General features: G+C 44.2%; 1 protein-coding gene across 1 annotated transcript in view; it reads right to left on the bottom strand.

Moving 5' to 3' along the window:
• The window catches only part of LOC119397257 (DNA polymerase zeta catalytic subunit), a 42,427-nt gene extending 29,672 nt beyond the window's left edge, over positions 1-12,755 (bottom strand). Inside the window, exons 1-2 of the mRNA XM_049416766.1 lie at positions 12,221-12,755; positions 922-1,105 (exon numbers count right to left, since the gene is read on the bottom strand). Of these exons, the coding sequence (XP_049272723.1) occupies positions 922-1,105; positions 12,221-12,437 (401 nt within the window). The 5' untranslated portion in view covers positions 12,438-12,755. The remainder of the gene's footprint in view (positions 1-921; positions 1,106-12,220) is intronic.
• Between the last annotated feature and the right edge of the window lie 4,513 nt (positions 12,756-17,268).

Raw genomic sequence — 17,268 nt, 5'->3', positions numbered from 1 at the left:
TGCACACAAGAAAGCGAAGTCACATGTGATTGAAGAAATTACAAAAGCAGTCGCGCTGTTCACACAACTCGCTGAGGCAGCTTCTTCTTTTCATCACCATCATCATCATCAGCCTGTCTACGCGTCCACTGCAGGGCAAAGGCCTCTCCCATGTTCCGCCAATCATCCCGGTCCTGTGCTTCCTGCTGCCACATTATACCTGCAAACTTCTGAATCTCATCTACCCACCTAGTTTTCTGTCTCCCCCTCACGCGTTTGCCATCTCTTGGAATCCAGTCAGTTACCCTTAACGACCACCGGTTATCCTGCCGACGTGCTACGTGCCCGGCCCAAATCCATTTCTTCTTCTTGATTTCAACTGATATCCTTAACCCCGTTTGTTCCCTGACCCACTCTCCTCTCTTCCTGTCTCTTAAGGTTACACCTGTCATTTTGCTTTCCATCGCTCGCTGCGTCGTCCTCAATTTAAGTTGAACCCTCTTTGTAAGTCTCCAGGTTTCTGCTCCGTAGGTAAGTACCGGTAAGATGCAGCTGTTATATGCCTTCCTCTTGAGAGATAGTGGTAGACTACCATTCTTCTTTTACTGGGCATTTATTCTCGTCCTGTATAGAAAATTTAAATTTTGGCTATAGGGTACTACGCTATACCATCTAAATAATTTTTAAAGCAATGAATTAAAAAGTAATCAAAATAATAATAACTTTAAATTAATTCGGTCACTAATTACTCTTGCTCGAAAAGCGTAAGCACAGATTTTTTTCTTTTTTCAGTTTTTTTTTTTGAGCTACCATGATCACGCACATCTCAAATTGTAAAAACCAGTTGCTCACATTGAATAGAAATAATTTGGGCCTGAAATGGTTAATCACGCGATTCTCAAGCATAAGAAAAGTACTGTGGCACAATGCGTCTTTACTCACGTCCCACGAAAGACGGCCACGTGGTGGACATGCCGGTGCATGCTGGTGGCCCGTCCAGCAGCCGTGTTGAGCAGCAGGTCGATCTCGGAGGCAAGCACGACGGCAAAGCGCTCGGGCCGTGACTCCGTGCATGGCACTGTCAAGTACGGCAGGGCCCCGTGAACGTGCAGACATGCTTTCTGGCCTGCACGCAATTGAAAGGCATTTAGAATCGGGACGCCAGCAGAGCATGTACATACCATATCACATAATGACTGCTTCAAGTACAGTTTCTTCACAGGGCAATCAAACAACAGAGTTTGTTACCAGACTCAGTTATCCGACGAAGTTTGAACAGAATTTATAAATGCACTTAAGCACTCCTTGCGACCAGAATAAATGCACAAAACAAAATAAGTTTGCTTGGCAGTGCTGGGTTTCAAACCTTGGGCCCCACAATCCTAAGATGAGTGTCTTACCCATTGGGCTAAACATGCACACTTACAGAAGAACATATCCGAACTGTATTAATGCATTGTACTGGCGGTACAAAACATATGAAACAACAGAACACGTTCTATAAAGGCTTTGTTGACACATTTCATGGTGGAGGATTAAGAGCCCTCTATAGGAAAAGATGTGAAGCCGACATGGAGGATAGAATGCATCAGGAAAATTCCGACTGTGCCAAAATTTCATGCCAAACACCCAGTTTGGTGAACGCAGGACGCGCATTCCATTGAGCAGCTCCAGACGGTGAAGCATGCTAGAAAGAAGATGAAAGCCACTGCGTTGATGCTTCCTAACAACATTCCAGGAAAGGTCACAACTATGGTGTTTCCTTGAATAAAACTCTACACTTACGCATCACTTAGACAACTCCCAAAGGAGATTCGGAATGTATATTCTTGCTTTGTATTGTTCTTGGCATTTCTGTAACACTAAATCCTAGAAAAAATATATTGGCCAAGTGCAGAGTGCCCTACGTCATATTACTGTAATAATGTTTCCACCAAAACAGTTTGGCACCAGGGAGATAAATGCCTGCAACACAATAGAGTGAATCCACGATTTATTGTGGCTGCTGTAGTTGCCCTACACAGGACTGACTAAAAGAAATGGCTCAAAGATTGCTTCTTTTTTTTATATATATATATGAGTAATGCCACTACACCTAGGTTTATTACTACACGTCAGCATATTCTGTTCCAAGCCAAGACATCATGACGTCAATGATTCTTCATTCAGCATTTCAAGATGCAATTCATTATCAAATTCAAATATCTCACAAGTTTTTCCTAAACTCCACACTTGCTAACCATCATTCTCTTAAAAGTAAAGAGCATCGTGTGCAGTTTTTTCACAACTTGGAAAGCATATCAGTACTCCTCTAACACCCAGAGATAACTGAGAGGGCATCTACTCTTCATAGATAAAGAAGACAAAATAGACACTGAGAAAAGCAAGACAAGAGAAGTGGCAAAATGCACGTAGATAAGAGCTATACACTGCTGACACCACAGCCGATTTGCACTGAAAAAAAAAAAAACAGATGAGAAAAGTGATGAGCACGCATCACACCTTTACCAAGAACCCTGTCCAACATTCAAATGGTGCAACAATGTTCTGAGTGTACATCCGGTTTTGCAAGATGCACAAGATTACACCTTTGATTGTAACAACAGAGAGCCGTTGCATAGCGCTGAAGGCAATGCTTCTGGCGCACGGAAATACTGCAGCACAACTTCAGACAAGTCAAACGCTCTACACACAAGCGTGAACGTGCAGAGAAATCGTGGAGAGTTCTGCTGAATTCAGTATGGGACATTAAAGGAGCAGACAGGCAAAGAGCCAACTCTAAAGGATCCTTTTGTATCAGCTGACAGCAGCAGCATTACAAGGCAGTAGTCACTGTTAACACTACATTACTGTAAGGCGTCGGCAATGCAATGGCACGCATGTTCCGAGCACCACCTATGTCGTACACACAGCAAGAAACTAGTCGGAGAAAAAAAAAATAATAATAAGATCGCTCTTCAAATTGAAGTAAAAAAGAATAAACTGTAGCTTTTTTAAGGACATTGCATGGACTCGCAACAGAGCTCAAGCTACCTTTATAGAGGGGACGACATAGTGGAACATGTCACAGCACTGGGGAACTAACTACATCAACAAATTATTTGTTGTTGCTTTATCATACATCTGATACCACTTATAAATTTGCCTTAGCGGGTCTTTTTAACCTTCCTTTTTGCCCTTAATCTCTTTTCCTTCAATAAAAAACAACTAAAGTGTTCGCTAAAAGCCAATACAGCTAAGATGCCAGTGACCTCTTTTTTTCTTTCTTCCATTATTGACCTCACCTTCCCCCATTCCTTTGTTCATGTTCCCGGAACAACAAAATAAAGCATATGCAAAAATAGGCTAGAGACAAACCACACAATGAAGAATTTTAGTTAACCGCATAAATTTAGACACACATGCATCTTGCACACTATCGCATGCACCATGGCATTCAAACCATTTAATGCATCCTCATAGGATGGTGTGTCCAAGAGAATGAGGTTCAGAGCAAACACCTGTGAGACGTGTTGCCTGCAGAGCTGTTCTTTTATTAGACTGCAAACCATTGTTTGCAGCAGTGCAATGTTTGGATCTGTTCCCTTTAGTTTCATCAATGTAAACTATAGGCATTAACTCTATGCCCTGGTGGTGGCTGTTTGTGAAAGAAGGCCAACAAATTTCGACAATTCCCCCCTGCTCCGAACTCTGCATTATCAGCGGATTCTCACAGAACATACTCCATCAAATCTCGAGAAATACTTCTTTACAATGCAAGCAACAAGGCCTTCATCTGAAATGGTGTAGCCTATGGCTGTCTCCGAAGTGAACACGCAAAGATGCGGCCCCTGTCGCAGTCTGCACGGTATGCAATACCTCGCACAAAGCAACGCACTCTCGGCTGCACATTGCGGCAGGGGCAGATGTTCAACTGTTTGCAGTGGTAGGTAAAGTGTGAAACTGAGAATGAAGTGGCGTAACAATGAAAACGTGACAACAGCTGTAGCAGTGTCATAATGACGACAGCATGAAAGAAAACAATGGAAGTAGTTTCTCAAACGTTGGTTGTCATGCGATATGCTGCAGGATCAATAGAACAGAAAGAAATATAGCGTGAAAACAACGAACACAGAAAAGCCGGGTGGACAGCTGGTGCTAGTGTTTATACCAGGGCTGGGCAGAGATACTCAGAAAAGTATTCCGGAATACAGATATCGAAATACATGAACTGGAAGCCTAAAATACAGATACTAAGATACATTTGCCTTTAACGTAACGGGATATTTCGGAGATACTTTTGCAATAAGACAAAAAAAGTATTCCAGAATACAGTTACAGCGATACAGATACTGGAATACTTTTTTTTATTTGAAGGATGCTCATACTACGCAAAGACACTTATTAGTGCAGCATAATGTTGTAATTAAAGTTACAGCGCATCGAAACGTTCAGTTCATTCATTTATTTATTTATTACAGTACCCTCAGCGCCATTAAGACATGGCAGGGGAGGGGGTGGACAAAGTACATAATTAGCAATAATGACATAATTACAAGTATCAATTGCAATAAAAAATACACTATTTCACAGCAACAGTAACAAAGATGGGACACCGAAATCGACATACTTGGCCAACAAACTAAGCTATGCTAGAAATAGCACACTTTAAGCAAATCACTCGACTCACTAATTAACACCACTGAATTGAGAAAAAAGCACACATTTATTTTGAAGATCTGCTTTGCTGAGAAGGTTGCTGTATAGGCTTCTTAAATAGGCTGTCTTCTAACAGCGTCGGTTCAGCCTCAGCACACGACTCACGAAAGAAAAAAAGTCTGTCTACCGCTGAAGGCGAGCAAAAATTCATGTTATAGTGAATAAATATCGCCTTCATAGCCGGATTGCCCTGCAGCGTGGCGATATCTCTTCTCGGGTCGTCTAGATACCGAAACACTTCCGCCCTCACTTGGGTTATTCTGGCTGTTCAGAAACCGCAGTCTGTCCCCATCTTCGGAATCCTAAGCCGTCTGACCCTGTCGGCTTCAATGAAGCTGTCACCGCCCCCGACGCTACCAGCCCCCATTTCAGAAAGCCGCAACAGGCGAAGTCGGCTCCGGCGATGGGGGAGCCTGCTACCACAAAAGACCGTTTCACGCATGTAATCAATTAGGAACGCACCCTGACATTGGAGAGGTGGCTGAAAGCGCGTCAAAGATAGCCACCTTCTAGTCACTTCCGCCGCGACTACGGGAACTGCTTTTGGAAGTGCCGCCGCTTTGAGAACTGAATGCACTCGAAGCATTGCAAAGCCTGTTCCAAGGCGGTATCCGCACGGGGGGTCGCGAAGTAATAGCTTGCCACCCGAAAAAAAGTAGGCGTGCTGCACTGACAGTGACTTTCGTCGGCAGAGGCCGACAACACTGCCCCCGCGATTCTGCCGTCTGCGGCGTCGCGCGCTTTACCACATGGGCCATTCTGTGCTTAGCGGAAACCATCGCCACCCTATCTGTCGGCGACCGGCGGCGCACCATTGCTTGTCTTGGCACAAAAAAGAAAAAAAGAAACGCCATTCCCCCATTGGAAACACGCCTCAACTCATTTCCGACACAAAAAAGAAAACAATGTAACGAGATACCCGTGTCCAGCATAGTATCGCGATACAGGCGATACATCGTAAATGTATTTCACTACTGAGATACAAATACATTTTTTCAAATGTATCTCGATACAGAAATACAGATACTCAAAAGTATCTCTGAAATACTATCGCGATACTCTTGTATCGCGATACTGCCCAGCCCTGGTTTATACGAATCACACTCACCGAGTTTATATACATATTGTTTTGCTAAGGATCGGTAGGAAAATGTTATTCTGATAGCTACAAAAGCACATTGCCACGCTGAATAAAGCCAAAGCGGAAGAAGCCTGAGCAGCCCACACACCCATACATGGGTGGAAGTCACGTGATGCGACGTGCAAGAAACTTCACAAAAGCACACCAGGAAGGATGGTGGCACGATGCATGCCATTTTCCTCTTAAGTGGGCAACCACAGAATATGTAGTCCACACAATGTATGTACAAGGTCATCTGAGCCTGGATACAGTGCAACGGGCAAGCCAATGTGGCTTGCTGCTTCGTAAATGCCTCGTCTTGCACACTGTGTAATCAGAGTGTCGGAGATACTGCCCAGTTGAAGTGATGAAGCAAGTGGCAGCTCAAAGAGATTATTTTGAGATGAGCACACACAGAATGAAATGCATCAATTTAGGGCTAAGTAATGCGCACACCTTCAATTCCGCAGTTTTTTATTCGTGTCAGATTGGAGTGATATTGGCTCGCACGCTCACATCAGAGCCAACGTCACCTTGATCAGCCAAATTCACAGTAACGTGACGTGGTAATCTGCAGCAATGGCCCATATTACTTGGCATGCTTCATGCTTAAAGCCTGCTATGATCACACTTCAAGAGTTAGTATTTGAATAACATGTTTAACATTGCTTGACCGTCTTTTGCATTGTATTTTGTTTGCATTGTTTTAGTTCTTGAGCCTGAATTTGTAATGTTACATTTCGTCGGTAACGTTAGATTCTTTGTTGTTGACATATTTGATAGTTCATCATTTTTATATAAATCTGTAAACTGTCCAAAATTTCCTGCTTATAATTTTTATCAAATGTTCCTTTCCATTTTTGCTCTGTAGCTTGCCCCTCCCCTCTGTAATGTGCAAATTACGACGGTAAGGTAAATAAGAATGCTTGATGTTTCAATCTCACATGGAATTCCGTAAACACTGTACATTGCCTGCTGCCGCAACTCCTCATTATGGCGGCATGCTCACAGCTTGTGCTCACATTCGACAAGTGAGACATCAACCATGATTATGTAACTATGCCTTCTACCCAGTTTTACGCCACTGTTATTATCCACCGCGAGCATCTAGGTCCCACTGGTAATGTGGATCAAGCGGTAATGTTCACGTTCAACTGTGCACAACATGAGAACATGCCTGTTTAGTGAGTGGATGCTTACAACAATACAGCTGAATGAACAGTGAACCTTACTTATTTTATGTAATACTTTGCCATCACATTCAATGTTTCTCCTCACATGATGAGGAAGCACAACTGCTTTCATTTGGTTGACTTGTTTTTAAAAAGTAATAAACGCTATCACATGAGAGCATTATATCACATAAAAAAGGTGACGGGCACATCAGTGATACACCTAAACGCAGAATAAAACAGCTACAGATCGAGCAACACTGGGTAACGAACAGCCTAAGAAGGGAGACCAATGTTTAGAAGACTACTGCAGCGTTTTAATGGTAACCAAATTTTAGCTTCAAAATCTGTTTACAGAGCATGAGGAGGTATCCTTTAGCAGTACATTAAATAAAACAAAAAAATCTATATAACATCTGAATAGGAAAAAGAAAATTCAAAATAAGGACAACAGAGATTAATATACAGTAGATTCTTGCAACAATTCCTAAAAAAGAAGGCACAGGGAACGCAGGATATACAAAAGACAGTACAGTCACACGCGCTTACGGCAAACAATTGCATTGTAGTCAAGACACCAAAATAAACTGATGGTGACTGAAACAACTGTTTCAGAAGGCAATGCTATCATACTCTCTGCACCCGCCACAAGCATCGGCCTGCCCACCATCTTGTGCAACCATCAATCAAGCATTGTAGAGCCAAAGGTTGTGCGCCGTTATGAACGCTTTCGGTGGCCTTGGAAACTAATGAAGCGAGAGTCTGTGCATGGTCTAACCAAGTTACAGTGAACAAGCCTTTGTTCAAAGAAAAGTTTTATCTAATCTTGCGCACTGCCTGTCTACACAAGAGTCACGGCAGATTTCCGCGTAACTGCAGGAGCTCACACGCGTTCCAGAACTTACTCCACTGTTCGTGTTGTGCATGTTATCCAATTAGAACAACCAAAATGCCCAGAAAACCACACTGCTAAACAATCAAAAACACTCAAGAATCTCTCGATATATTCAGGCACAGCCGTGAGGTAACCCGTGTAGAGTCTTAGTGAAAGGAACCCAGTCGCATTGAAAATGAAGAATAGATAGTCGTGTTAATACACTGGGCAACTCAGAACACCACTGCCACTTTTAAACTAAACTTAAATTACTGTGATTCACTTGCTATGTAAGCATTTGTTTTATGCTATAGACCTGTTTGATAAGCTAAAGATCAGCATCTTTTCTACCAATCCCATAAGGAATATTTGAAATGTTACTCCTACAAGTAAATACTGACCTAATATTGCTAAAAATGAGCAACGTAAAGGTTGGATTGAGCCCTGTCTCGGCAAGTGCCAATTTCCTGACTTGCATTGCATGTACAGCTAAGTGAACATTGGTGCAATATTTCTTCTTTTACAAGCCAATGGTACTTCAAGGATCACCATAACATAACATACTTCAATTTGAGAGTGAAGTTGGTCTTTAAATGTAATGCCTTTTGTCACCAACACATTACTCTGTCATCACAACACAGAGCGAAATTTCCCAACATCTCGTACAAACAATCATGCCAGGTACAACAATACCACTCCAAGCAGACTTGACAAACCTAGTGCATCTCGGGCACTAGGTGGCCGAAGAGATAGTAGATATCTTACAATTGTTTTTCATATCTCAATACTTCCTTTTTTAAGACTGGAAGTTGTCTTGGAGTGCTTGATTACCAACTGTCCTTAAAATTGACAACTAGCATGCCACAGAAGCTCTGTAAGCTGTGACTGAACATACAAGAAAGTCCACAAAGTACTAAACTGCAACTTGCTAGTGCAGCCTTCCACTACAATGTACTAACTGTATTGTAAATTAAGCCAAATCAATAATTTAGTTCTGTTATTAGTGCAATGTCTGACACTCCGAACCCCTGATGTGTCAGTTAAAAAGGCAAGTTACTGGCTCCTGTGTACTTCTAACGCAAGCAGACAAAGTTTGTGTGGCCTGCAATACAACAGCGCACAACACTGATGGAAACACTTATTAACATTGCTAATTGCAGATAACCTCAACAATGAGTCATTTCAAAAGTGTAAATATCCCACAACATTGGAAGCATTCACAAGTGTGACAGACAAAAGGAGTGGATTTGTGCACTATGTTACTTTCTTTTTTTCTATATACGCTAGCAGTGAAAATCATTCCAAGCCCCATACGCAGCCGTTCATTCAAATGGCATGCCGAGTTTTGCCTCCGTTTGCATTTTGAGATCCAAGACGCCCCGCTCCTCTAATCGTCCCTGCACGCGATTACAAGAGGCAGCACACTTCTGCAAGCACCTGTGACACCTTCCAGGAATCTATGCCTGGCCTCATAATTTCCGATTAATCATTATCCCTTTACAGCGTACATTGCCCACACGTGCTTTTCCTTGAACGGCACTACTACTTACTTCCTCTGAATTGTTCTTGTCACAATAGGCATTTTTCACACTTCATGAGAATTTTCACTTAGGGTGCTCAGAGCACACTCGCTCGTATTCTACAGATGGTGCCCACGATGTTCCTATTCTTACTTCTTAGTGCATTTCCCCTGCCCTAAGGCTTAGGAGCACACACATCTTCCACATTGTAGAAACTACAACACACAATGCTCACAGATTAAAGGATTGCACTTTTTTTTTAAAGAAAGAAGGTTGAAAAACACCTGTAATATATGCTCATCTGGTGCTAAATTTAGCAATGAAATGACCCCACTGGCATTACTGTAGAGCCGGAACTCTGGCCAAAATTTTCTGATGCTATGCATAAATAAGGCGAGGACCAGTGACACTGCTCTTAAAAAAATTTAGGAGCACTGCTTGTGTTTCTTCTCATTGTACTTGCACGTGCAAGTCACAGCGATAGCAGGAATTGCGTGACATGCATATGCGTCAAGTTTCAATGCTGAAACTGGTTCACAGAAGCAAGCATTATCGTGAACTCTATCTGATGTCTCAACACTTAACAGAAGTTCCTTTTTTGGAGTGTTTAGAGTGTTTAGGCCTTCATTTAACGCACGAAACGAGATGCCATAAATATCATGCAAGTGACACTTTAGGTTTAGGGAAGCCTTGAACAAGATGCAAAGACGAGCCTTGTCAAATTACTTCAGTGTTTTTTTGGCCAAACTGCTACAAATGGTGCTGCAGAAGGAAACAATGCTGAACACATGGTTCTGCAAACAGAGAGCAGACTGAGTTTTTGGTGTCATAGGTGTCTCAGTTTTTTCAATCCCTTCCTCCCCAGTAAAGACATCTCTTCCTTCTCACCCAGCATTTCATACTCCTTTATTACACAAGTTTGTCCTCACTTTAGCACGACCCAAAACACATAAACTAACAGCACACCTGACTGGTTCCCGATAGCGTTTGCAGTGTTGAGAACTGTCAACGTTGCTGCCAGAGGAAACATGCTTCGAGTTAAATGTTCAGCTACTCCTAGAACGATCGGCTTATATGGGTGTCACACAGTGCACTTTCGATCGCGATTGAGTCTGATCTGGATCGGATTTCTCGCTTGCGATTGGCTCATTTGCACAAGCTGCGAAAAGGAGACAATCACAGCCACAGGATTCAATCCAGACCATGCTCGACTGCAACTGAAAGTGCCCCACGGGAACGCGACACTGGCATTAGCAGCACGACTATATTTTGGTCGCACCTTGCTAGCACTCACAGCACGGAGGCAAGAGAACTTCCAAGCAGGAGCACAATGGTGCAAATGTACCAGGAAAATGTGCCTCAAGTGCTTGAAGGTGACCGCTCAAATAACATACGTACCAACAGTGGCCCGCAACTCCTGGCACAGCCCCACAAAAGAACCGTCATACAGGACAATCAGTTTACAAAGCCCTGTTCACAAGCACCTGTTACACCGAAGCAGAAGAATTTCGCAGGAAGCACAACACAAGTTTGCACTTGGACAACTGCGTTACTTCACTGCAAAAATGCTATCAACAAAATTTTATCGGAAGACAGCTTTGGCCCGGCTACTATGACTACCAGTGCCAGCATTCTTTGTTACATAGGTGGGGGGAATAAAATCCACTATGAAACGTGTTCCTTCTTAATAGATAAAACACTACACATGACATCTTAAATTGTTGCATGTGTGCCTAAATGTGGAATTCATTGTCATCAACTCTGCCTACGATACATGACCACCTTTTTGGTTAAATATATTGACCAGCCACACAGTAGTTTAGCAAGCCGCATGGCATTACAGGTGATCAACCGTTTCCTCGTACTTTTCTGACCTTTGGCTTACAAGACAATCGGTACATTGTCTAGGGGAACATAGCTAAGCCTTTGTGACAGTAAAAATGTTGTTCTTTTCTTTTATCTGTCTTTGAATGTAGGTCACTCCGCGTTTCTGTGTATGAAATGACTCGAAATTTCTGCAAAACTGTTATTATTGCCCGTTCCGTGCAGAAATGCAAGTCTGGTGCCTGCTTCGTGGCATCCAAATAAACCGTTTTCCTGCACATACAAAAACTACCTTCGCGTTCCCTGCGTCTTCACACAGCAACAAAAACAACCTTCGGGTATCTACTACTCTTGTTTACTCAAGCGTAAGCAACGATTAATGTGACATTAAGCCGGCCCCTGCAAGGACTTCAGCACCGGTACCGCTGCTGCCTACATACTGAACAAGGTGTGTAAATACTCAGTTCTTTTGTTTCGTTTTCTTTCACCACAATATCGCATATCGGGAACGCTCGTAGATAATTTAGTAAGTATAACTGTATTCGCAGCAATAGCAGCCTAGACTACACGAGTCTCCGATCCAAATTCAGGTCACTCGCCTTAAACGCTTAACAAAAGACGGCTGCAAGCCTCGCCGTCGCCTCGAAGACCACAAACATACACCATTTCTCCGAAGTCGCAGCTGTCTTGACGTAGGAAACAGAGCCCAAAGCGTGAGCCATAACTATAACGCCGCTCAAAGGTCCCGCAAAACCTTAATGCAGGTCATTCACCTTTGTCATAACGTGTGGTACGCGAGATAGCAGCGGGGAATACGTCGCCAGAACGCTGTCGCCAACGGGGCAACTTCTTTAGGCAAACGTCGGTCCCGACGAGGCCCGGCAAGCAGCAGCGGGCGACAAACAAAAAAATGCGCCAGGCCACGCAGCCACTCGCACTCCGCCATCGACGGTGTTTGCGCGCGGGTCCGTGCGCTGGCATGCCCACACAACGGTGGACACACACAACGGGACGACGAAAAAGAACCACGCACCTGCCGGCGTCACACCGAAGATCCTCAGCACGGGCACCTGCCAAACTTCCCAGCCGCCCAGCTTGGAGACGAGCGGGTCCAGGGGGGCCGACGGTGCAGCCAGGTAGTGGTCCAGCGTCACCAGCCGCAGCGCGAACATCCTGCGATTCGAGCCGTCGTCGTCGTGAGTGCCGTGCTTTACGGCGCCTTTGTGATCCATCCTTCGATCGTCATCCATCTCTCACGGCACGAGCGGAGAAAAAAGCGCGCGCTTTGCCGCAACCCGTCCACGACGTATACAAAGCGAAGCGCACGATCCTAAACGAACAGAGAAAGCCCATAGAACGAACGAGCAGCCACCGTTCGGCCAGCGAGCACGGCACTTAAAGGGCACGTTCACGCTCGTCGCGGTCGCAAAACAAACAATGCGCCGAGAAGGCCTACATCTTGCTACGCACACTGGGCGCCCAGCGCGAATAATAAGCAGCAATTCGGAAACTTCTCGACAACTGAAACTGCTCGCGGCAACGCGCCATGTGCAACGCATACGCACTGATGTTGGCCGCTCGTGACGTTCGGTAGTTTCGTTGTTTCGTATTTTGCATCGGCTTTTATCCGTAACGCAGCCTCTATATTGTCCCCGTTGAAGTAAAATTCAAAATGTATATAATTTTTTAGCTCCATTGTGCTATTCTTATAATATGCAACTTATTCACCGTTGTTTCTATGTTTTTGATATTCTCTTCTTTGTGGAGATGGCCAACGGTGAGCTTTCGGTTTTGGATTTTCGAGCGGCAAAAAAGTCGTATTTCAAAGAAATACGGGCGCGCGTTGAAACATGTTCGCAAAAATGTCGCTTGGAAGAACACTGGCGTCCCGATCATTTTATTAATATAGTAATTTGTGGGGTTTCACGTGCCAAACAACGATGAGGCACGCCGTACTCGCGACCGCCTTGGTATTCTGCCTCGACACGACAACGACGATGGCGGTGGCTGTGCGATGCGCGTTTTGCTAGTGGCCAGGGGCGTAGCCAGGGGGGGGGGGGTTCAAACCCCCTCCCCCCAGAAAATTTTCAATTTTGCTCGTGTTTATATACACGCACACATACAAAGGCACGCACGAACATACAGAAAGTATGGTAGAACCCCCCCCCCCCCCCCCCCGAAAAAAATTTCTGGCTACGCCCCTGCTAGTGGCCACACAAGCGATAACCGCTGCGTCGAGGGAAGCATATGGTTTCCACGCGAGCGGGCATGTCACGTGGCTTTTTTTTTTTTCACGGGCGTCCGTAGTAAGCACAAGAACGCTAATACTTAATAGATAGAAAGTTAAAAACTTCTAATTGGACATTTTGCAAACCCATCTACAACTCTCTCATTGGAAACTTTTACCCAGCTTCGTAGCTTTAAAAGGTTCATTAGAAATGCCTAATTAGGCAGTTAAGAAGAAAATAGAAATAGTGTGACTTACTCCATGCAATAGTCAGCAACATGCACTTGGTCGTGTTGTCATAGAGTGCGCCGGCATATTTTTAAACTGTGGCTAGAGATAGCTGGGGCACCCTGTATAGGTTTATTTAATAGTGTTTTTCTATTATTAACCACGATTTTGTTATAAGGGACGCCGTAATGGTAGTGGAGGTATCCGGAAATTTTGACCACCGCGGGTTCTTTAACGTGTACCTAAATCTAAGCACACGGGCCTCAAGCATTTTCGCCTGCGTCGAAAATGCGACCGCCGCGGCCGGGATTCAATCCCGCGACCTTCGGGTCAGCAGTCGAGCACCATAACCAGTAGACCACCGTGGCGGGTAGGTTAATATAGTGTGAGGCAGAAGAAACTGTCAAATTGTAAGTCATGCTAAATGAAAATGACGCGCCTATATACCACGATGTGTAATTTTACGGCGAATTCCTGAAACGGCAAAACTTTTGATCAGAATGAAGTATTTACGTTATCAATTCCTGGGATTATAAGTAACAAAACCACAATATGACAATGAGGCACACCGTACTGAGAGATTGCGGAATAATTCTGACACCTCGAGTACTTCGATGCGCACTTGTAGTTTTATGAATCTAAGAAACCTGGTGTACAATAAGCTTTTTTTTTTTTTTTGCATTTTCCGCCCGTCGAAGTGCAGTAGCCGGGAATCGAACCCGCGTCCTTGAGCTTAGCAGCGTGGCATATACTAGAAACGCTTCAATTCAGAAGGTTGAGTCAGGATTAAGTATTCATGAAGTCGCACTAATTTTGGCTTACAGCGCAGATAATACAGTCTTTAAAGCATATAATCCACGGATTATAAGACTAAACATCAGATCATAATGAATGAGCGCGAAATGAAAAGCGTAAAATTTTGCGCAGTGTATAATATGCAGCTATAAAAATCCCAAGAAATTACCAATATGCTCACGGAACCGCTGAAACTTCTTACGATTAAATTGAGGGAATTTGTTTTAAGCGTATCGCTGTGAGCAGCGGAAAAAGATTTTGAGCTCAATCTAAACACCGGCATCGTATTTTAATCCGACATTACGTGACCGAGATATGAAAACAGTAATCCTTTGTTATAAATTTTCATACACATTGAGCCAAACGAGCGAGGTGTCCTCGGAATCTACACATATACACATATATTGAATCATCAATAATTTACCGAATTATACGCTGATATGTTTACTGAAAGCAACCTTATTGTACAAAAAAAGGAGCCTTATTTTTATGCTACCTCCAATTTACTTTCTTTTTGTCATATCCAAAAAATGCACTGGTCTTTCAGGGATAATTCGCATTCCTGATCCACAGAAAGAAGTAATTGGTCTGGTATACTTATACGTTGATGTATAAGAAATAACTGGTGGGGCGGTAAATGACAGGTGCAAAGCTCTTAGATACATAACACTACGTTATGATATTCAGGTGGCTCCAACCAAAGAAAGGGTTTCTTTTCCCGACGTCTCAAAACCAACTCGGTTCCTTCCCTCTACTCCCCTTCTGAAGTAGAGTCACTGGAAAATTTTCAGAGTATCGCATCTGTTTTCCGCGCGCCGCCGCCGACGCGATTGGCTTACTCGCATCACGTGACCTTTAGCCGCCATATCCCTTCCAAGCGCTTTGGGTGCAGGCGCGTTTAATGCAAAGCGTGGCCGGACATTTAGCAGTACCACGGTCCCCAGAAGTACTTCGTCGCTTTTTTAAACGCGTCAATCAGACAGGGGCGTAAGCAGACATTTTTTTCGGGGAGGGGTGCACCTCCTTGATCTGAAGTGGGGGCCTGGCAAGCAGTTGTGATCGAGTGTCATTTCGTGCTATGTATGCCACGGGAAAAAAATTCGGGGGGGAGGGGCACGGGCCCGGTGTGCCACTTCCTGGCTACGCCACTGCATGCAGATGCCAGAAGAGAGTAGCTCACCATCAATCGAACGTTACTGATGAGCTACTCTGGGAATCTCGTTTGCCGTGTGGGAAAAAATTAATGTCAAAGAGCGCCGTACTACGTGGCTGCACATTTGGCCTGAACGAATTCGCCCCCCTCGAATAACACTCCTTCCTGCAGTGAACTACACTAACTTTGTTGGAAAAGATATTATGCGACAGGATACTTCACCTTTTCGGTTCGCTATGGTCAACAATATTGAAAACTACATACCTTTCTTTGCTCGGCTGTTGATATCTCGATCTGTTGAACAGATTACGCATGCTATCCGAGTTATAGGCGTGTCACGCACGAGAGCGAAATCGAAGATTTATTAAAATAATAACTGTTTACTGGTACACCTTGAAGGCAATGGTGGCATGATCATTTGGCGTTGCACAAAACAGAAGCGTGGAAATCTGTTGATAAACTTGGTATAAGGCAATGTTATCACGCGCATTTTTAAAGTTGTTGCAAAAAATGCTGCTAATGCTGCATTGCGCCGAGCGTACCCTTAAAATACTGCATAGTTGGTGAGAAATGGTCACAGAAAAAAAAACAGATCCCACGCATTCAGGGAGTCGATTTTATGCCAGCCCTAGTTCTATATACATACTGTGTTGCAGTAACATGCGCTTTCAAAATTCCGGCATGTGCTATTTCTGATCAAAAGAACATAAAGCACCGTGCCGAGGAAGTTTTGATAAGAGTGCATTATGAAAAAAAAGTGCAGCAGTGCAGAAACCGAACTCCAGCTGTTTACGCGCTGGCAACGCCAAAAAAAAGAACTGTTTGTCGGAACACAGCAAAATATTTGCGAATTCATTGCTACGTTGGGAATATTAAGGAGACAAGAAAGAGGAAATGAAACAATTAAGTAGTGATGTCAATCATTTTTGATGGCCTATTTTCTACGTATCGCAAGATAAGAAGTACCTTACCTACCGCACGCCGATTCGCCCGTGCGTTCGTCTGCTGGCGTTCCGAATCAAGAAGTCGCGCACAACTCCCAATTACCGTACACACACAACTTCTGTTACACATATCAACCAGCTTAACAGCAAGCACGGTGCGCAAGCAAGCTATGCGTCAGCGATCAGTCGAAGGACGCAATGTTGAATGTCCTCGATGTTGTTCGCTAACGTTCACGAGTGCAGTGAACCTGAACACCGACTGCAAAGCTAGCGCAAACAGTCAAGATTCACAAAATGTCGAAGTAAATGGCATCTCGCACGATGTCACTGTGCTAATGCAACTATGTTTACAGCTCCGGACCTAGCGAGCACGCCCGGGCGTGACACGAAAAGAGACCGATGAAGCCATGAAGAGAGTTCGCGAGCACATGGCAAGATTCGCCGTACGTTTCATTAGTTACACCGCTAACCGCGCAGTCGATCCATACCTGTCGGTGACTCGAAATCACTTCTAATATCCTCTTGAAGAAACACACACACATAATGCCGTTCTGCCGAGCGTAACACGGCACTGAGGCTAAAAGATCGGTCACTTCTCAACACACGCTAGCAACGCGCCGGACGGTCTGGAAGGGACATGACCGCCGCCATTCAATGTTGCCCGCGTGCAACGTACCTTTGCGGTACTCTGATTTTCCAGTGACTCTATTCTGAAGTCCGCTGTTACTCCCCCT

Source organism: Rhipicephalus sanguineus, chromosome 6, assembly GCF_013339695.2.
Source record: "Rhipicephalus sanguineus isolate Rsan-2018 chromosome 6, BIME_Rsan_1.4, whole genome shotgun sequence".
NCBI classification, from domain to species: Eukaryota; Metazoa; Arthropoda; class Arachnida; order Ixodida; family Ixodidae; genus Rhipicephalus; species Rhipicephalus sanguineus.
Note: the sequence above shows the minus strand (reverse complement) of the source record. Positions and strands in the feature narration are given on the sequence as shown.